The 21,897-nt window shown below is 37.7% G+C and overlaps 1 protein-coding gene across 1 annotated transcript; it reads right to left on the bottom strand.

Moving 5' to 3' along the window:
* Positions 1-1,203: 1,203 nt before the first annotated feature.
* LOC108721073 (transcription factor glial cells missing) lies at positions 1,204-15,119 on the bottom strand. The gene is made up of 6 exons (XM_018445400.1): positions 14,975-15,119; positions 7,694-7,796; positions 7,002-7,232; positions 5,930-6,199; positions 4,924-5,017; positions 1,204-2,546 (listed from the first exon to the last, which is right to left on the bottom strand). Exons 1-6 carry the CDS (start codon positions 14,983-14,985, stop codon positions 1,204-1,206), a joined length of 2,052 nt encoding a protein of 683 aa, XP_018300902.1. The 5' UTR covers positions 14,986-15,119.
* Between the last annotated feature and the right edge of the window lie 6,778 nt (positions 15,120-21,897).

Here is a 21,897-nt window from a genome sequence, read left to right as displayed (position 1 = left end):
TTTAGCATTGTAATTCTAATTTAATGAGATTTTGCTTTTTTTTGTATTGCATGCATAAAGATGTAGAGCGGTAGAAAAGATTTGTATATGACTAAGATTTTTTTAATTAGGTATTTTGAAAATTAAATTAAGCTTAAATTAATATACGGTTTGGCAGTAAATTATAAGGACGAATAGATCTAGATTGATTTGCGGCATCTTTGATTTAACTTTGACTTTCAGTTAATCAATTAGTGTTGATTTCTTATTGAATCAAATTAAATTGGCCAAAAACTGCGAATAGTGTGTATGTTGCGTTGAATGAGAGTACTTGTCTCTTATATATAAAAGAAAGGAAAAGTATCGAAAGAACCAAATAGCGGCAAGATCGACCGCCGGTCGAGGCAATGATACAATTGTGTTTAAGAATTACGTAACAATCACTACTGTGCCCATGGTGCAATTCATAAGATCGGTTTGTCGCGAGAGCAAAGCCTTCTGTCTCCATCGTTACATCCGTTCTCAATACTGAAAAGATCGAATCGTTGGAATCCCGTCAGCGCTTTCCTCTCTGTCTCCCTTTTTCTTCGGTAGCATCTCTCCCTCCTGACGCTGCATTACTTTAGGATTCTCGTCCTGGCCAGCCTGCGATCGCGCGGACGTGTCTCGCATCCGTTCCGTTCGTGTGTCCTGTTACGTTCGCCGCATGCGAACGCTCTCGTGAAAATTCTCGTAAGAGATAAGTAAGGAAGAAGATATCGCGCACGTGTAATCGAGAAAGTGTAATGCATAGGCATAATATAATAATAATAATAATAGTAATATTGCATAACATACATAACAATTGTGATCGTGAGAGTATCTGTTACGAATAAATCAGTTGCAAATAAATCTTGTGACCTTTTTCCAAGCTACATTCGCTTCTACTTCTTCCACCTTCCACGATTCTTGAAACTGAAATTAAACCTGGTCGAAGAAATCTCGTGAAATACTTTCAGTATTAAACGGGTACAAAATCTAGCGTGTTTCGACAATTTTTTTTAAAAAGCTCTGTGTGATTATCTACTTTAATATTAAAAGAAAAATTGATGAAATAACGACTTTTGCAGTAATTTAATAAATTATGTGCAAATAAACGGGTCTATCGGTTCGGAGAGAAAGTGCAACACTATATTATATTTATTTATATGATACAAATGAGTAAAGGAGCAGCAAGAACGTTCTCTAATGATGAGGAATGTAGTTGTGCGAGTCCTGAGGGCATCCCGGCAGCAGGCTCGACGTCTCCTCGTCCGTGGAGCTGCACAGCATCCCGACTAGTGTATAATCTACAAAGGGCGGCAGATCCAAGTCGGCGGTAGCTGGATCGCCATAGTTGTTAACGGTTCCATGAGCCGGTCCGGCGCTCATCATCTGTGGCACCCGTTCAAGGATCTCACAAGTGTAATGACAACGTTCGTTGCTGGTATAGAAGAAGGATTCGGGACTATTCCGAGACTGGACCGACGTTTCCGCTACGCCGGAGTTGTGGAACAGCTTTTCCGCAGTTTCTGGTGTCTCCTGATTGCCGTAGCAACCCTGAAGTCTTTCGTCCAGATTCGTCCGGATCGAATTTTGATGAACAACACGGTTGTGTGGCTGGTTTTTAGCGTCACCATGCTCGAATATTTGGTGGTAACTATCGAAAGGATGATACGGCTTGCTCTCGGGGCTGCAGTTGCGTCGCACCGTTTCCTGTAGATCTTCGCTCTTCGGTTTTTGATAGAGGCTGTATTCTGCTCTGCTCACCATCGGAGGTTGACAACTGTTCTTGTAGCTCTCAACTTCTCTACGTGAAGATAAGAGATCCTCCTCCTTGACTTCGAAACTTTCCAAGTGTAATCTGTTATCCTGTTGATCTTGAGGCCAATAAGTTTGCTCATGTTCATCCTTCGTGTTTCCATCGATAAAACCTTTTTGACTCTGTGATCGAGGATAATTCTGGTAGCTCAGAACGTCGTTCGCGGGTTGATTCTGGTTCTTTTCTTGAACGTAATGATGCTGGTGCATCGTTCTTCTGGAAGTAAAGCCGTTAGAGATTTTCTCAGGCTCGAAGTTGGCGAAATGGAGTCTCTCATCCTGAGGCAGACTCAAGTGACTGCTGCTGGAGTCTTCGCTGAGAAACTGGTTCCAGTAACCCTGATCTTGATTTTGCTGTTTCATCTCGTACTTAATGGTACCGCTACCAAGGTCGAGTAAAGTTGGGGGTGAACGAGCTACGTCCTGGGGATTCGCAGTGAAATCCGGCCTCAAGGGTTGATCCAGTTGAAAGATCTCTTCCGGTTGAAAGAGATCGCCCGTGAAAGGTGGAAAGTCGCCATAAGATGCTTCTTGAGGAACCTGATTTGGCAAACAATAACCAACGGGGTTCTCTTGCGGCGGAACGTCCTGCAGCCAATAAGGCCCGTCTGTGGCAGGCAACTGTTGAGGGTATATCGTTGTTTGATGATGATGAGACTGTGGATACGACGGTACATTCGTCTGCAGCGAGCACATGCACTCGAAGGGCGGGCACGAGCACGAGTATCCTACAATAATTTTATTATTATTCAAAATTTATTATTATTTAACATTGTAATAAAATAACATATAATTTTTTAACCCTCCGTCTATTGCAATCATATTTTTTCTCTTTGTTGTTTCAATTTGAATCCTTTTTGTTCAACTCAAGTTTTTCTACTATATTTTAGACTTTTAAATAAAAATGTGGAAAAATTCAGATTTACTTTTAACATCTCTTTATATTATCAAAGGTTTTTAACTCAAACGTTAATTTAATAACAATTGAAATTTGAGTAAAAATGAAGGTGAAAATTGAGAGTAAAATTCTGTTTGTACCAAAAAAGATCCAGATTGCAGATGGAGAGTTAATAAAACACATAATAATTGTTATATATGATATGTATACATATTATATATAAGTAACAATTTATTTTTTGCGCTGTGTTAACGTTCTCATTGTACATTATTGTTTTTTAATTTGGAGAGCCCGATTAGTATTTAATTTTGAATTTATTTTTCATTCTCCAATTACTGGAGAAAACTTTATAAGAAGTAAGTGAGTAGGTGCAATTTTCGCGGTTTACTGCAGATTTAATTTTAATAGTAATCAATTTTGCAAGTAAAAAACTGAAATTTTATCAAAATTTAGTGCATTTTATGCACAGAATCTCAAAATTTGCGAATCGAGATATTGCAGAGAAACTGACTGCTAAATGTCGTTGTATTTACTCTATTACGTTATCTTTGTTCAAAGTACGCGGCAGTTTTTGAAATGCGAGGATTTAAAGTTAGCCAATCACAGGCCACCGTAGCAATTTAAGTTGGTACACGTTTTTTAGTAGCATTTGTTGTTCGGCGAGATATGGCGAAGTCAAATCTGTAATCTATCGGCTTGAAAACGAGCGAGTACGGTTTTGAGAGGCAATAAACCTGAATGAATCCGCTTTTACTTCCGTGGGGAGTGCATTAAACGCGATACTTCGTGTGATACTTCGCGATGACATTCAGTCGTGGCTCGCGACTTGCTTCGCGACGCGAAAATCGAGGTTACAATTTCCGAGCGTCGTACTTGTTGCGTCGCTGGTCGCGACGTCGTGTCGCGAGTGTCTTGAAGTTTGTTCGCGTCGCATGCTCCAACATGTTCCAACATGCTCCTACCATAACTCTTACTCACTCCAACGCGCTTAATAGAGTGAGTAGGAGCTATGGTAGGAGCATGTTGGAACATGTTGGAGCTTGCGACGCGAACAAACCTTTGACGATCTCGAAAAGATCGTTCGCGGATCAAGTGTCGCGTCGATCGGTTTTAATTTGTAATTAATGTGAAATTGTTTCGTGAAATAGTATACGTTCAATGCGAAACATCGATCTGGAGCTGATGCTGTCGGAATGTTTGACGGAGCGACGATGTTCAGTGAGTATTTGTTTTTCTACTTAATTGTGTTTTACGAAAACTCAATATAAGTTCAATACTTCAATATAAGTTAAATATTTTAAGTGTAGAACTCGATATACAGGATGCTTCATAATGCAGTCTTAATCCTCGTGATAAATTCTTTGTAAATTTTTTGTAGAGAAAATATTCAAAAATATTCCCTGGCGAAAATAAAAATCGGAGCACAAATCGAACGTAAGAGGAGAGTGACAGAAGCGAAACTTCTAGGAGGCAAAAATTGAGATAACGAAAAAGCATTTACTTTTTTACATTTCTCAATTTTTGCTTTTTAGAAGCTTTGTTTACACTTCTGTTTTTCTTACCTTATTCGATTATCGTTCCAATCTTTATTTTTGTTAGGATTTCGATAATTGTAAATAAAGAATGATATTTTACAAATTAAGATTTAGGAAGGCAAATGGAAAACAAAATTGTACGCTTTGACCAATTTCAATAAATAGCAAGAGAATTTTAATTTGAGGCTGTGTTACAAAAAATAAAATATCTCGTCTTGAGATTCTCAACTTTGCTCCACGCGCCTGCAGTTCCTGTTCGCAGGTATCTGGTCGCTAGCGCCATCTTGTGTACAGTTATGCGTATGATTGTCGTCGTGTCGTCTTATGGTTGTTCTACAATGTGCTCTTTGTTTCCTGTTTCTTGCTTTTTACCTTTTGCTTTTTTCCTCTTTGTGATCGTTTTATCGACAATTATATTTCTTGATGTGTGTTTTCTGTTTCTTCTGAAATATTCGTTAACGTTTATCTCGAACAACAGAAAACGAAAAACGGGATAAGAGGCAAAAAGCAAGAAACAGGAAACAAAAAGCACATTGTAGAATAGGCTTTATGAGAAGGGAAAACAAAATACGTACATGTCGGAGCATTCGATGCTCTCGTATTTCAATAGAGATTAATTAGTGACGCCTAATGTTACATTTTGGATGTGATAACAAAGTATAAAGTAGTAACCTTTATCAGAGATCAATGGAGGTGGCTGCGTCGTTCTCGAGGGCTGCTCGAGCGTGTCCGTGCTTGGTCTTTTAGTTCCTCTCAGTGACATTAACTGTAATGAAACATATGCACTTCATTGTAATTTGTTCATTAAACGTGACTTTCCATTGATTGCAGGAAGGCGCGGCCACAGATTGTAGGATTCGATACGATCTCTTCATTACGGTGAGTCATTTTTTTTTCTTTTCTTGCACAATTAAATTTGTTGTAAAATATTTTGCGATATATAATTATAAATTATAAAGTGATCAAGCTCAAGATACAAATATTATTTGGCTGATGTAATTTGAAAAAATATATCAAATCGGCATTTAATTCTAAAATTGGAGAAAGGTAAAAGAATTGCTAATTATGGCATTTTCGGAAATATAATCCAAGTGGCCCCATGTATTGTTTTATGATTAGGTTTATTTTTATTGCTGCACTGGACTGCACTAGCTAGAACTTTCTTTTGTCACTTAAGGCCGCAGCACAGACTTTTGCATAACGCATTACACATAGTGCATAAGCGAATCGACTAATCAGAATCTTTCCTTTCTTCCCATTCCATGGAAAAGAAGAATTTCGATTGGTTGATTCCTTTATGCACTATACACATGTATTATGCGTTATGCAATATTGTCATAGCTAGAACTTCTTGCTTTTGTCAAATATCAAACAAATACTTATTTCACTTTAAATACAAAAGTGTACATATTAGTTAAACTATAAAACAGACCTCTTGTTTAACATTAGGTGAATAATAAGAAGAAAATGGTATAGGAGGACTCGAGTGTTTCCAAACATCTCAGGTAGAACACATAATTAAATCATAATGATATCATAGAACATCATCATAACGTTATTGTCACTTGAATTTGAACTTATAAATGATAAATAAGGTCATAATGATGTTTTTATGATATTATTATGATTCTCTTCTGTTTTTATTTGAAGTAGTTTACGTGGTCGCATATGAAATTACCTTGGAGCCTAGAGCGGCCTCTCTCGCTAAAAGCACTGCCAGCCCTCTGACCCTCCTACCGGCACCCACGCTTCTTCGCGCCTCCGATGTAGATTTCGCCTCCGGTCGCGGATGATCGTGCTGGCCCTTGGCTTGGAAGAAGATCGCGTGTTCTGTGTGCCGCCAAAAGTGCGTCACGGGATAACCGCAATGACCGCGACACGATAATATCTCTAAGCGACCGGTGCACTGTCTATTGGGGCACGGTTTGCCCTGTTGCTTCTTTCTGGCCTGCGGACAAAGTTGAAACGTGTATTGAAAGAAAATATGCAAAGAAAAATTGAACTGTTGATATCCAGGTAAACATTATGTTTTAGTGTTCCAAAATTTACTATCAGTACTGAGAATCTACAGTCTAGCAAACCATAAATATAGCTGCTATATAATATAGATGTAAATGATGTATATTTACGTATGTTATACATTAAGAGAAAAACCAAATTTTGTTTAGAACAATAAAATTTTTAAATTAAAAAATAAGAAAACTTTGTAAGTCCCATATACAAAACATTTCTCTCAGTGCAGTCATATTTGTGTTTGCTGAGTGCACGTAAACTATAGATTTTTAACGCTGGCAGTAAATTGGAACATAGAAATCATATAGCCATAGAAACCATACTGATATTATAAGGATGTCTCTCTCTCTCTCTCTCTCTCTCTCTCTCTCTCTCTCTCTCTCTCTCTCTCTGTCATCATGACTTCATTTGTTACTTACAAGTGACAAATAAAGTCATGACAAGACATCCCATGATATTATTATGACTCATCTTACCTGGGTAAATCCGACTTTTGATCTCTTATTCAAGAAAATTATCGGCGTCTAAAGGTTTAATTGCAGACTCGCGTAAATAACTTTGAATTACTCCCTCGATTATTAACAAGATGTAACGCCGTCGCAGACAAGCGGACGACGACAGAATTTTGCGTCGCGACAAGAATGCCGGCGAACGCGTGTGACTATCGTGCGAGCGCAATTTACATTTATTATCGGATCGAGATTTATGTTTATCGTTCCGTTATGCGCTTCGCTCACCTTATCGCAGATCGCCGGTCGGAGGTGAACCCTTCCACCGCCGGGCAGTATGCACTCCTGCGAACACACCAGAACGCCCAGGCAACTCTTCTTCAAAATGCTTACGTTGTGATTGTTAGTGTTTCTCATCGCCCAACCGGAGGCGTGTCTCCTTGCTTCCTCGCAATCCGGTCCGTAGACTCTCCTCACATGTCCGTCCGCCCATTCGCACCAGGAATCATATTCTACTACCTGAATCATAATCCTATTTTTGAGATCGATCATGGCACTCGTAGGGATGTGATTTTATTGAATCTTTCGCGGGATTTGTAAGCACGTCTTATGGGCCATCTATAATGAGAATAATATTGTGCAGTAAGCCGTAAACTATAAGAAATTGATCACAATCGTAGTCGATTCTCCTCACAATCGACTGTGATTGGTCAATTTCTTACGTCTTACAACTTGCTACACTATATTGCTTCCATTGTTGATGGCTCTTTAAACTCATTCTACAATCGCATAGTTGTAAGTAGTTGTAATTGTAAGAACAATTATTTGACCAATCACAGTCGAATATTCTCCTCATATTTGATTGTGATTGATCAATTCTTACAGTTACAATCACTTACTACGCTTACGTAATTGTAGAATAGGCTTTAGGAAGTAGATATTCGCTCGACAATTCGTCGAATTCGAGAAAAGAAACTTACCCTTGGAACGTTCGAATCGTTTATGTCCCACTCCTGATGAGGATGATGTTGCTGCTGGTTGCCGGCGACAGTCGCTGACATCGTCGGCGACCCCACGCGACTCCTACAAAGAGAGTATATCTCAGTATAAATTTCTTCAGACTTTTAAATGCTTGCATCGTCACAATCGTTCCAATAAATCGGCATCATTGTCCCGCGAGAGATTTTGTTGCGATCGAGGATCGACCTTGAGACCTTGCAAGTTGTTGTCCGGAATCGAATTCAGAGACTAATTTAGTATTACGCAATTGGCCGTGCCACGAGTCCGGCAGAGGTGGGATAAAACCCCGATTTATGGTGCATACCCAGCCGTACTTCGCACGATACTTATGGGAGTTCGTGGGTGGTATGGCGTGACATGGAGCACGTTCAGCGTGCTTTCCGGAATCTTTGCATCCATTGCGATCGGATCGAGGTGCGAAAGATCAATTCTCGATAGTCCCTATAGCTACTCTTGAAATTTGTCGACGGTATATCGTGTTTGCAGTCGTACATTTATCTTCACTGGTAATTGAACATTTAATTCATCCAATGCACGCCAAAAGTAGACGAATTTATTAATAACTGGAGTAATACTAACGTTAATTAACGTTAATCAATAACAATAATAATTAGTAATCGATTGGAAAAAGTTATCTATATCCCTTTTTGTTTTGCGAATAAATCTTGTTGGTTCATTCTTATTTATTTATAATAGCTGCGTTCAGCAGAAAAAAGAAGTTTTGCAACTGTTCTAAGATTTTTTAATATGATTAGTCCTTGTTTTTAGTTTCTTACGGATCTGAAAGTATAACTCAATCATACACGGAGAAAAAAGAACGACTTTCCTGCAAAAAGAATTTTGTTGCAGCTCTCTAGCATTAATAAAATGATTATATAGAAATCTTAAGCGTGATACTTCTGCAAAATTGTTCTTTTCGAGGAATTAAAGAATCTGTAGTTGTAAAATTGCTTTTCCTATTAAACGCAGTCAACTTGAGTTTTGACGTCAGCTTCTTGCGGGAATTTGACATAAATTGTGAAAATTCATGCAGAAAGTCATGCGAAAGTGCAATTATTTGATTAATTCCTTTTGCCTGTATTAATGAAGCTGAACATTCAGCTAATCTTTGTGCCCTAAATGGTTTTTGTCGCCGAAGTCTTTCTTTCCCAAGCGGCGCAAGAAACACTTGTGCATAAATCCTCTTATAAGTGTATCTCTTCACGTCAGCTCACAAACCAGCTCCTGCCTTTCCCCCGTTGACATTAAAGTCTGCGCTTATGATCTGTGGCGGCATTATGGTATGCGAGGACTCCTCGAGTTGCAACCGAGTGTGCAACGACCTCCCGATCGTATATCACACCTCAAATAGATTTTTCACAGCTTTGATCTCTGTGAGAGAGGTGCTTTGAGAGCATACAGAAAATCACGCACGATTAATGAGTAATTGAGGGATTTTCGTAATAAATATGAAAGGATCGCGATCAAAATTAAATAATTTTCATTATTTCACATTGAAAGAACGGTTTTGCTAAAGCATCTAATTTTGAAATAATTTTATTGTATATTGAACGATCAAAGTAATTATGTAGGACACTCAAGCTGGTTGTTAGAACATCCAAATTTTTTGCAGAATTGCTTGAGTTTTCTACATAAATAAATTTGACGATCCAATAAAATTATTTTCAGATTTGTATTTCAGCAAAATCGTTCTTTTCGTACAGGAACGTTATTTATTTATACGATTTATAATACATTAAAATAACTTGATTAATACCTCTTAAATAATGAAATTTGAATAACTGTCGGACACTCGACGGACTCGATTTCCTCGGTTCTGCTAATTTAGGTATCGCAAATCTGCGGGTGGACTTGTATATTCACTCACTTGAATTTACTTGTCGCACGTATGTTCGTCGGGGACGACATTTCGAAAGGATTTCCGCACCTCCTATGATGCTCGCACAGGTTACGCGTTAGGTGCACGCATCGTTTCCGTCGGTTTTATCGAGTCGCGTTCGTAGCCGGACGTTTACGATCTTGGAACACCTACTCGAGAACGTCTCATCGCCCGTGGGTCGCGTCTTCAACGACGCGAACCACCTCGTGAAACCTTCCTCACGCTGACATGATCACTGTCGAGGAGCCGCGGTTCCAATTGCCGCGATTATAGTGACCAATCGTGTAAAGTACGTTTACTGCGCCCCTCGATTCGACACGCAGGCATTTATCGCCTGACATATTTCGTCTAGATTTCTGATGGCGATCATTTGCATCGTTGCTCGCGGCATTGTAAAAACGACTGGCGGAATGATTTTTTTCCTTGACTTTTTCCATTGCACATCGCCTTATCGCTCGTGTATATACATATTTAACATCATTTTCACTTGTTTCGCGTGTTTTATTAATTTAAAATAAAGTATTATATAAATATTATATTTTGGCTTGCAACGGGATGCCCTTGCACGGGATGGCCTTGCATGTGATGAAACAGATTTTAATTATCAATTATAGAAAAACCAATTATTCAATTATCAATTGTAGAAAAATAATTTCTTGTTTTAATGATACCGATATACTGCAGGCATTTATTGTTTGGCATATATTTCGTCTAGATTTCTGATGCTCATCATTTGCATCGTAGAAACGATTAGCGAAATGACTTCTTCCATTGTACGTCGCACTTTTCGTGTACATTATTAATATCAACTTTTACCTGCATATTTTATTAAAAAAATAAGGAATTATATATAAGTATAATTTTTTATATATTTGATAAAACGCGAATTATTTCGAAATTTTTAATTAATAAAGAGCGTCAGGACAAATGAGCGTTTATAACTATTAGAATCATAAATAAAGTCAGGATAAAGGAGTTACGGTTTAATAAGAAGATATAATAGATCCATGTCTTTTCAAATTCAAATCCTTACTACAGAATAAGAATTTAAATTATGATCACGAAACGTCTGTAATCAATTATTGTTAATATATACACAACTTTTACACATTGCCATGCCATCCAGTGTCGGCTTACATTAGTTTGCGATTACTGATTTATTTTAATTATCAATTACAAAAAAATAATCAATTACTTAATTATCAATTATAGAAAAATAATTTCACGCGATTTCGATGATATCGACATACTTCGAGAAAAAAAGTATTCTTATTGTTTCGTGCCGAGCGATAATTCTTTTTTGATGGTACCTTATGCATAGTGAGAAGAAGACACGCGAGGCGCGTTTACTATACATTACGTCAACGCTTCTCTCTTCCTCTCTCTCTCTTTCCGTGGAAACGAGAAGAGTAGAATTGAACCGGGGGGATACGACAGGGGAAGAGGATAGCTTTAACGGAGAAAAGAGTCAGCTTAGGTGAATGATTGTCCGGATCGGTGATAAAGTCATCGCCTTTAGCACCGAGTAAGATGATACATCGGCGGACGATGCTGCGTCGAGATTGTCCGGAGCCGAAGACGTACGCACACGCGCGTGAATACACGCGTGCATTCTGGCGTACTGTCATTCGTGAGAGAAAGATGCAGAAAGAAATGAAGGGGGAAAGAGAAAGAGAAGGAAACGTCTCGCGTCTTCCTCGGTGGTGTGGGTGCACGTTCAGAATTTCAGATATTAAGGTAGATATGCGCCGCGACAAGGCCACTAAAATATCACGAAGGGCACACCGTGAAAAGGAAGAAGAAATTTCTCGCTCTGTCCTCGTCCTTTCCTATTTCCTTCTTTGTCTCTCTCTCTCTCTCTCTCTCTCTCTCTCTCTCTCTCTCTCTCTCTCCGTTCTTCCTCATTTGGTCGTCTCCTGATTTCTCTCTCATTTTCTTCTCCGTCCTCTTTTTCCTCTCACCCTTGTTCGTTACTGTCCGCGGTATCTGTGCCCGTTCCTGCTCGTAGCAGGGCTAACGTCTGGATCTTTCCGCGAGATTAGCTCGCGAGTTAATCTCGCGCTTCTAAACAAGTTAATTCCTCGCGCTTTTAATTCGTGTTATCGATTGCGTTGTCCATTCGGAAACACCGTGCCGATAGTTATATTACCCATATCGTAACTTTATGCTTTATGCTATTCGTTAATATTAATTTACAACCTGCCTATATTTAATCTTTTATCGTATTTTATTGCATTCTACTTCTCACGTTTAAAATAATATTAATACATAAAAATATTTTTCATGATTGTATAAAAACAATTATTTATTGCAGTGAATAATTCAAAATATATTCAAAATTTAAAATAATTATACAACTTAACGTTTAAATAAAAGTTTCTGTTCTGAGTTAAAAAGAGTATGAAGAATTAAGGTTAAATTTATAAAATTCTAAGCTATCCTCAATATTTTTTTTTCTTTATTCTTCCGATTGTAAATTTATTTCTCTTAAACAAAAGTGTATAATAATCTATGTATTGACAGTTTGAGAACTTATATTACACATTAATAACGTTACTTTTTTTTCTGAAACGATAAACCTACGATAAGTATTCGATTATCATGTCTTTTTGAATCTTTGCTTAATCGACAAAAGTTAGATCGCTTGAATTGCATTTAACGTTTTGCGAAATAATCAACGCACGTCAAGTGATGTTCATTATTTACACTAAGAAAAAAATTGTTCAATTGGCTAAATTAATTCAGTTCTCTTTATTTCTTTCGATGAAGAGTGTATGTATTTAAGTCAAATAAATCTATTGTGTACCTACAATTTTTTTTCACAGTGTAGCTTGCGATGGAATATATGAAATGGACTGCACTTGAATTCATGCACTGTATAACATGTCGTTAAGAACAATAAAATAAAGGTTTAGCGATTTATGTTTACGCACTTTTTCAACTTAAGCAGCATTTCAAATTGGTGTGATTCATCGATCAGAAAGTATTGGCTGCGTTCAGCAGAAAAAGCAGCTTTGTAACTGTTGTAAGATTCTTTAATATGATAATATTAGTTTATACATTTAGATCTAGTGAGGAACTAAGGACAAGACCAATCGTATTAAAGAATTTTACAACAGTTGCAGAACTGCTTTTTTGCTGAACATGGCTATTCTTTAACGATGTTAAAGATTGAATCTTTTTGGATTAAAAATTTATCGCGTAATCGATCGCGTGAAAAATATCTATATTTAATTATTGATTTCGAGGAAAGATCTGTATCATACATAACTACATAATGAAATAAAAAATATATTTTGTGAAATAATGAATAATTCGAAGAGAGTATTTACAATTTTTCATATTTATATCGTTTTTTAAACTGATATCACTTTATTCGGTAAAGCCGATATTACTTATTTATGTTCACTTGCTTGTTATTTTGCTCACGCCGATATCAATCTTTGCAATATCCATTTGTTTACGAAGACAGTCTATCCACGTGTGATCTCGAATAGCAGAAGGACGGAGCAGTTGGGAGATGGCACAAAAAATTGAGCAAAACATGTTGAGGCTCAATGAAACGCGATAGAACGAAAGAAAACCGGTCAGGCTGGATTTTTGTAAATTCGACTTTTTGTAGATTCCGTACGCTCCAAGAGTATATTCAGTAGATCGCGTTAATCCCGACGTCCTAACAAGAAGGAGAAGGATGCGAGTACAATCAGTTCGATGCGCCAAATTTAAAGAAGCACGTGGGTTGTCTTATGCAATTAATGTCGCATAATGCCGCGATATATTGACCAATACCTAACTCGAAAATCTTAATAAAAAAATCTTTGCGCGAATATAAATTGTAAAGGTTTTTTGCGATAACGCAATGAGATCGCAATTTTTTAGACCATAAAATTATACCTTATAATTAATTCACGGTTGATTTGACATCGTCGATGATGTTAAAATAATAAAAGAACGTTTCTCTAAAAGTAACTTAAAATTTTGAATGTCATTTTCTATTCTGCATAATATCATTGAATTAACACCGAATAAACTGTCAGCTTCTATTCGGTTGCCATGACATAAAAGGATTCACGACGGGGTGGGGCTTTCGAAGGGTACCGCGGGTTCAAAGGGTTTCTTGGAGCGGTGGACAGAAAGAGAGAAAGAGAGCGTTCTCGAGATTCGAGATAAAGGGGGATCGTCTTACTCGCGGACATTCGTTTAATCTGTCTTCGAGGTGTTGGGCTGTGATCAATGGCGAGGCGGTAGTATATCCTTAATCGGTTTTCACAAACCGACCAGACGGCTGCCACCTCTCCGATTTGGAATCCTGGATTGTTCTTTTATCTCGAGTAATACAACGAGCGAGAGGGTCGTAAAGAATTTGCCTTGGGCAATTCTTAACATATAAATCGGAAAAAAGTTTTATCATAATGCTGCAGTCAAATTAGAAACGGGAATTATTCATCTTTTGCAATTTTATCTTTTTTTATTCAAGCGAAATTTCACCCTTAAGTTTTACCCTCATTTTTGCTCAAATTTCAATTTTTATTAAATAACATTTAAGTTAAAAACTGTTCGATAATGTAATAGAGAATATATTGAAAAGTAATCCTGAATTTTTTTACATTTTTTGAAAACTAAAACAGTAAAAAAACTTGGGCTGGATAAAAAGATTTAGATTTCGGACGGAAGTAAAATTGTGATTGCAGACGGAGGATTAATGTACTATATAGGATAATTAAACAGAAATATTAATTTATTTTTAAATTGTTTTGTTGTTTAGAGAATATAAGTATATTGTGTAATATAAGGATTTTTTTGTTATTACATTTTCTCGAGAATATGAATTGTTTAATATAAGAAAAAGTAAAATAATGACAGAAAGCATTTTTGATAAATTAAAAATATCGAAGGAACGACTGCTCGCGCGCACGAATGGTCGTGCATGGCTCGATGAGGCGCGCATGTGTAAACGAGGGGTTTCTAGAACACCTAGCATCCAATCAGGCCTCGTGATAACGCCCACACACCAATGGGAGACCCGCAGAACGCCCATTGATTAGATAGTAGCTGAATTTCTCTCACTATCTGGAGGAAGAGAAATCGATGACAAGCGCAAAAGTTACTAATTTTTTACACTTATCAAGTCTACTGAACCTCATAGGGTCTTATAGGGTTGAAATTTAATTCAAAACGAGAAAAGAAATTGATAGAAAAAATTGATAGATCGATAAAACCGACTTCTCATAATCTGATTTATGAAAAATATAGATGAAGAAATAAATCCATATAGATCGATTAAAATAGATACGTCGTTTTCTCGGTTCGATTAAGGGAAATATTATATATTTGAATAAATTGGATAAACGTAGATACTTACAGAACTACCATAGTCGATGGTGTTTCGTAATTGATGTCTCGGTGCTTTGTTGATCAGCCACGGTAAATGATTCGCGATCACTATGGGCGATCTTCCGTTGATTTATCACAATTGCAGAAACGCGCCACTTCGGGTCACCGATGGAACACGAAGAGACTGCACTTCACTCAAAGACAGTTTTTTGATATCTTCAAACATTTCGATCACCTTCACGGTATCATGGAAAATGACCAGTTTTTTTATAATTTATCATTTTGACGGTTGATGGATTTACAATTGCTTGTAGATTCATATCGTATAATGCCGTTTTGACTTTTGACTGGACTCTTTTAAGCAAAAAGTGACTTAGTCAAGATTCTCGCAGGCGTCTGTGGTACGTCGATCGATTTTGACGTTTGCTTCGGAGCGAACAGGTGTGTGTCGATGCGTGCGGCACGACGTCGCTGCGTGAACTGAGGCAGCTCCACCACGGTAGAAACTAGCTGGACTCCAGACACGTTGTGCGTGGCAGAACGCGAGTTATACCGTGGTGGCCACCATATGTCGGCAGGCACCGCCTATGGGAGTGGCGGTGGCTAACCAATCGCCAACTGCTTCCCTTTTGAGGGTGCCTAATCGACGATAGCAACCCCTCTCGACCCACGGAGGAATCGATCACCGTAGGTTCCTCCCTGTGGCAACGGGATTTCTCTCGAACTTCGTGGTCCAAGGCTGCTCTGTTTCGATACATCGAAATTTGCACGGAAAATGATAGTAGTTTTGGAAATTTCACATCTGTGAAACAAGCAAGTGATATTTGCAAATATTAAATAGATGGTGAAGAAATTAATAAAATTTAATAGAAAGAGAGTCTTTTATTTTTTATGTATTTTATTACATAGTAATAAAATACATAGTAATGTTAGTTTCATTTTACGAAATTAATTATTTGTGAAAGAGTTATAGAAACGTCGAATGGAAAATTAACAAAGCTTAATCGAACTTATTTATGATTCACAATTACTATTAGATTATATTTCATTTGTTAATTATTTGTGAGAAAGTTACAGAAGCGACGAATAGAATAGTAACAAAGTTTAATCGAGTTTATTTATGATTCACAATTATTTTTAGATTATATTTAATTTTTTTGTTAATTACACTAAAATTATTTAACACTTGACGATACATCAAATAATATTTTAATACTCTATATTTCTATTTTCTGTCGAACAAAAATACTTAATCTTTGGAATTATACAATATCATTCATCGTGAAAGAACGAGTGTTAATTGACTAATCGTGTGACGTGATGAGTTCGTAATCAGCTGGCAATAGGGTGTCCCTCGCAGGAACCTCCTATTTCCTACCTTCCCTATCCCGTTGCCTCCCCCAACTCCAGGTACCCGCATCCAAGACAACGGCCCGTTACGCTTCGATCGAACTCGAACCCACGACGCAAACATATCTGCCGAGGTGAACGCGTCCTCGGAATTGTGAAGTTGCGATCTCAACCCAGAAAGAGAACAGACATCGCGGATATATCGCTGCAACTTTTCGAAAGCTAGAAACAACCGTTTCAATGTTGTCTATTCTCTTTATACACATCACTAACGCGATTCGCGATCTTTGCCGTTCGTTTTGTACAGCTTTCTATAAATTGTCCGATGATACAGAGGCATGTCAAGTTGCTTTCGAAATTCTTATCTCGCTAGATAGTGTAAACAATGGTCTTTGTGGCTTTGCACAGTATTTCTGATATTTTGAATTAAATTTATACATATATATATATATATATATGGATAATGTTCATTTTTTCGCGCTCTTATAAAATTAGGTTTATCGTGTCCGACGATCAACTTCCGCGCTTTGCTCGCACGTGCGATTTGATGCGTGTACTCTGGCACGTGCGTATAAAAATATATTTCTGGCGTTACTTCCTACCACGTGCATACAGGTGTTAAAACTATAGGCTTAGGTTGTCTAAAAATAAATTTTTGTTTCTTAAATAAATGTAACTCTAAGTAGGACGAAATTTTTGATTAAATTTCTTAATTTCTGTTTGTAAAATTTTGTTCTTTCTAGTCTTTAAGATTTTCATTATTGCTATGGAAACCGAAGAATTTCGTGCATAATTCAGTAACCAAAATTATTTTTAGATTATATGTATAATACACGCTTCATGCTTGATCCTGCTTGAAACAATTTCCTAAAATTGAAACTAATTTTTTAATGTTTTACATATTTCTGATAATTACACTTATATACATTGAAAAAAAGGATCTAATTGTATATTGATTGAAATTCTAGTTAAAAATGGACAAATCAGAATTTTCTGGTTGAATCTATTATAATTATATATTAAAAAAAGTCGAGAGAACTAAAGTTCTAATTGATATAATTAGAATCTTCTGATTCGATTATTTTTAATCAGAAATTTTTCTCGGTGTGTGAAATATACAACTATCTTTAGCTATGTGAAGTCATCTGGAAGGAATCAGACACTACCCTTATGTTTTTCCAAGCCTTTGATATATTACAACGTTTTAAATAAGATCAATTTTTGAAAGTTGGAATGTCGCTAGAACGTAGCATTTTACACTGGATGACGTCTCTCTTCGCTCTATCTGTCCCTTTCTCTCCTCTCTCATCCCCCACATCCTCTGTAGACCCATTAAACATGGAAGGAACCGTGGAATCAGACGGGGTGGAGAGGGACAGTGGCGGGAGGAGAGAGACACAGTTCGAGGCTGTTTAAATACAGAGGGTGTGCAATCAGGAGTGTTTGCTGCCCCGCGCGAGTGAGTGAGCGAGCGAACGACTGAGCGGATCAAAGGATAAACGTTGGTGGGTTGGGGTGGCTGATAGCGAGCTGATTTGATTGTCGGCCTCCGCTATTGTCCCCGAAACTGGCCTATTGTACGCCTCCGTGACAGTACACTCTGGTTACTTGCACACAGATACTGCTCGCGTGTACCGGCGAGTGCGTTCCTGTGCATGACATTATCTCCCCGTTCGCGACGTCGCGTCCCGCCGTTTCTACGTAATAAACGCACCGCGAGATCGCACGATGCAACCGCTCTCTTTCTCTCTCTTTCTCTCTCTCTCTCTCTCTCTCTCTCTCTATTTCTGTCTCTATCTTTGTCTCTTTCTCTCTTCTCCCGTCTCTTGAGACAATTATTGTGAATTATTGTGAAAGAAAGGAAAAGATCGCGCCCATTAGAATTTTTACGAGTCTTTTCTGACGAGCCATTAATTCGCCTCATCACTTCGTGAAATTTTCTTTATTATATTTTTAAACGAATTTTTCTCGTTTTTTTAATATACAAAATATCTAACTACAAAATATCTAACAAAATGTTAAAAGTAACTATGTACAATTGAGTACAAATTGAGAATTAAAATTATTTCTTGTTGTTTTCGTTCATTTCTTCATAACTGATCTCATAAGCAATTGCGGAGCAGTGGCGGCATATCATACCATTTGAGAAGGTCAAATTTTCGGTCTTATCTGCGCATCTGCCTCGCATTTGCATACAATGCTAGTCGCGTGCCTCAGCCAGCAACGTGTAGGAGGAGACTAAATCCCCTCTCTCCAAACTTTTAAATATTCTGTCACCTGTCACCTGTCAGCTACGTGCGCGCGTCCTTAAGCGCACAATGCTCATTTAACCGCTTTTGATTTTCCAGTATTATATCGAGTGATCATACCCTTCCTTTCTTGCTATAATTTGGAGCAATCTATTTTTTCCATATATCTACTTATTTAAGACATATTTTTATTATGGATATATCTTTGGAACTTGCGTCTGTTTGGTGATGCAATTTCATTTACATTTCCGATGATCGCTTTTTTTAGCGACTCTTACCTGGTTGAAAGCCAGATGACAAGAATATAACGTCGGTAACCCGCTCACGTCTCCGGACTCGTGCCGGCTGCTTCCGGTTTTTCAAAGCGATGCTGCCTTCTGGGCCCGAGATCTCTATGATCTGATGTGAACTCCATAATCCATTCAGCACGAGTCAATCCTCCGGCTGCTTTGTAAATCGTTTGGGGTTACGAACTCGCTCGACGGAAAATCACGTTATTGACATAAACGTATACACACACATAAATCTATGTTTGTTGCAGTTGTTGCACTTCAGAGGATTAATTCGCTGATAAACATAGAGAAATTAAATCGGGACAAAGTATTCACTGATATGTGTCAGATTACTACTTTTACTTTGCATCTCGATTTTTTTTTCTTTCGACGACGATTTCCGTCGGCGGAAACTATGAAAACATTACGGCTTCGTAGTGTGCCCTTAAAAAAGTTGATATCTCTATTGTCTCCGCGTTTAACCGATGTTACCCCGGAAAACGCGCCCTTTAGATCAAGAAAAAAACCACCCCTCTGTGTATCCCTTAGGGTATTGCGACATATGCCTCGGTACGACCTACGACGAGGAGTTTTCATAATCGCCGGCCAATCATCTTTCACCTCGGCAGGAAACGCGTGCGCAAGAGGGTTGACCTTCGACGAGGAGGCGGAAAGGGTTCATTATTCTTTCATCTCAGTTTTTATAAAGCGATCATACGATTTATCGATAGAAAAAAATTTTTGTAGATCAAACATGCCTAGAATGATTCACGGAAAGATTTTTTCTGATAATTTTGGCTCATTTAATTACGTAATTGGAAGGTCCGTGGTTCACACGGATGATATCTGCACCCCTCATTTTCTTTCTATTCTCCCACATTCATTACATTATATCGAGAATCTTATCTATCAGGTAGCGATAGTAATACGATTTCAATGACTAAAGTTGAGATTAATAGCATTTTCTAACGACGAAGAAAAAGTGGGTGCTCTTGGAATTCATAGAATGATGGCGTATCTTTAGTAGAAAAAATTCAATGATCATCCAGAATATTTTCGTGTGTCCGTTTTTTTTTTTGGACAGCGTGAAGCGACGTAGGAAGTTTTAAGATTTAAGTACCACATGTTGGTTTCCCTTTGACCGAAGGACTCCCGGCTTCTCATTGTGTGCCAATTGAGCCTCGTTTAAGGAGGGGGTGGTAGGTTAAATTGATTTAAATTGGTCTCGAAGAGCGCGCCCGTTCTCGCGGAGCGGCGTGAAAGGCAGGGAAAAATATCTTGCTCCTATCGCCAAGTCGAATCTTTTCATGATACGGGAGCATTTATAGAATTCCGTACCTGTCTCTTTTTCGTAGGTCACTATTATACATTTTTTCTGAAATTTCGTCGTATTCGACAGAGTCCCATTAGGGCACCCGTATGCGCTCAGCTGCGAATTCACGATAGGCGTGCACGCGTTATATCACGTATGAGCCTATTTATAGGTCAGCTATCGTGTGTAGGATCTTTGGCTTCTCGATTTCGGTCGGTTTTTTCCCTTTTTTTTCTTTTCTTCCTCGAATTTATTTCTCGACCAGCGAGATCGAGATACATCTAAATACATGCCACCGTTTTGTGATCGAGCGGAAAATTTTTTATTATGTTCAGTTCAACGAAAATCAATTGACATTTCCAGAATCGATTAAAAATTATATGAAGACATTCTGTGATGCATTTGATATAATTTGATTTTATCGAAAGATAAAAATATATGTATAAAGTTATATTCATAATATTAAATAATTCTAAGGTTTGCGATTGACTTGAATAAGTTAGCTTCACCAAAATTGCGTTATTAGAAATTGGTATTAATAAAAAATAATGATTAATATTGATTTAAATTAATGAAATACGGATATTATCGTGCTTCATCTAAGAGATTTTTTTAGATCATTTATGAAACTCTAACCCTTCGGTTAAAGGACCGTCTCTTCCGTTATTCTATTCGGATGCACGCGAGCATTACGACGCAATGGTTTGTGCATAAATTAAAACGTTTACTCGACCCTCCAAGTCCGAAAATGGCCGATATCCCGCGGGGAAGATCCTCCGCAACGGAAACTAGACACGCGCGGTCGATATAAATTTTACAATTTTTAAAAACCACCCCTTTCTTCATGAAGGGCTCGATTTAATTCTATAGTTCGCGTTATGAAATAAGCACGACAGGGTGGACGCACAAATATCGGTTTCGAATGCTGAAGTACCAGTTGGAATATTGTTCGACGATACGAGACTCGAAGAGTCACATCTCCAAAGTCTTGCTGCTTCTTCTATTTGTACTTCGTAAATCCCTGTAACTCTATATGATGGGTATCTTGCAAAAGGGGTTATCAACAAATGTGTTCAAACATATAGGGTGTCACCAGACGCGAAAGGGGCCCAGCTAAGATCAACCAACCCCTCGTGTCAATAATCAACCCTGTAATCCTTTCAGCGCGAGGGATCCGACCGATGCGCTTGTAACCGTTGAGAATCGATTTACAAATGACTTCTTAATTTAATAATCGTAGTCTATATTTTCTTTGCTATGTAAGAGTCAAAAAATTTAAACCTAGTTTTCTATCTTAAATTGCAAAACGAGGTAGAAAAGATTAGACAATTCTTTTACATGTAACAATTATATTAAAAAGTAGTAATATTTCATCAATGCTTATTGGAACACAAAAATATTTGTTAATAATATATTAAGCACAACAAAATGCTAGACCGCAATGTAACGTTTCTAACGTTTGTAATGTGCCTTAAAATCGACAATAGCCTTTAACAATCGTTTTCATGATGGATTAGGTATTCTTCTTTTAAACGCAGGCACGAGCCACGACTCGACAAAGACAGGCAGAAAACGTGCGGTCCTGCGAAAAGGTTCGCATCCTCAGCACAAGGCGAATTTAATCCAGAAGCTATAAGGCTGCAATTACACCCACACTATTCGCGAAAACAGTTTGACGTTATATATAGTATAGACGTTAAGATTGAATTGAAAGGCCAACAAAGTCGAATTTTCAAAAGTTATTGCCACTACATCATCGTACGTCTCG

Source organism: Mycetomoellerius zeteki, unplaced genomic scaffold (genome assembly GCF_001594055.1).
Source record: "Mycetomoellerius zeteki isolate Tzet28-1 unplaced genomic scaffold, Tzet1.0 scaffold159, whole genome shotgun sequence".
In the NCBI taxonomy this organism is placed as follows: Eukaryota; Metazoa; Arthropoda; class Insecta; order Hymenoptera; family Formicidae; genus Mycetomoellerius; species Mycetomoellerius zeteki.
This window is presented reverse-complemented; position numbering and strand designations above follow the sequence as displayed.

Bases quoted from the DNA above. Each gene is read 5' to 3' on its own strand.
- LOC108721073 (XM_018445400.1), bottom strand. The intron at 7,233-7,693 runs GTAAGTTTCTTT...ATTATGATTCAG, and splicing joins ACGATTCGAACGTTCCAAGG to GTAGTAGAATATGATTCCTG. The intron at 6,200-7,001 runs GTGAGCGAAGCG...CTTTGTCCGCAG, and splicing joins GACCGGCGATCTGCGATAAG to GCCAGAAAGAAGCAACAGGG.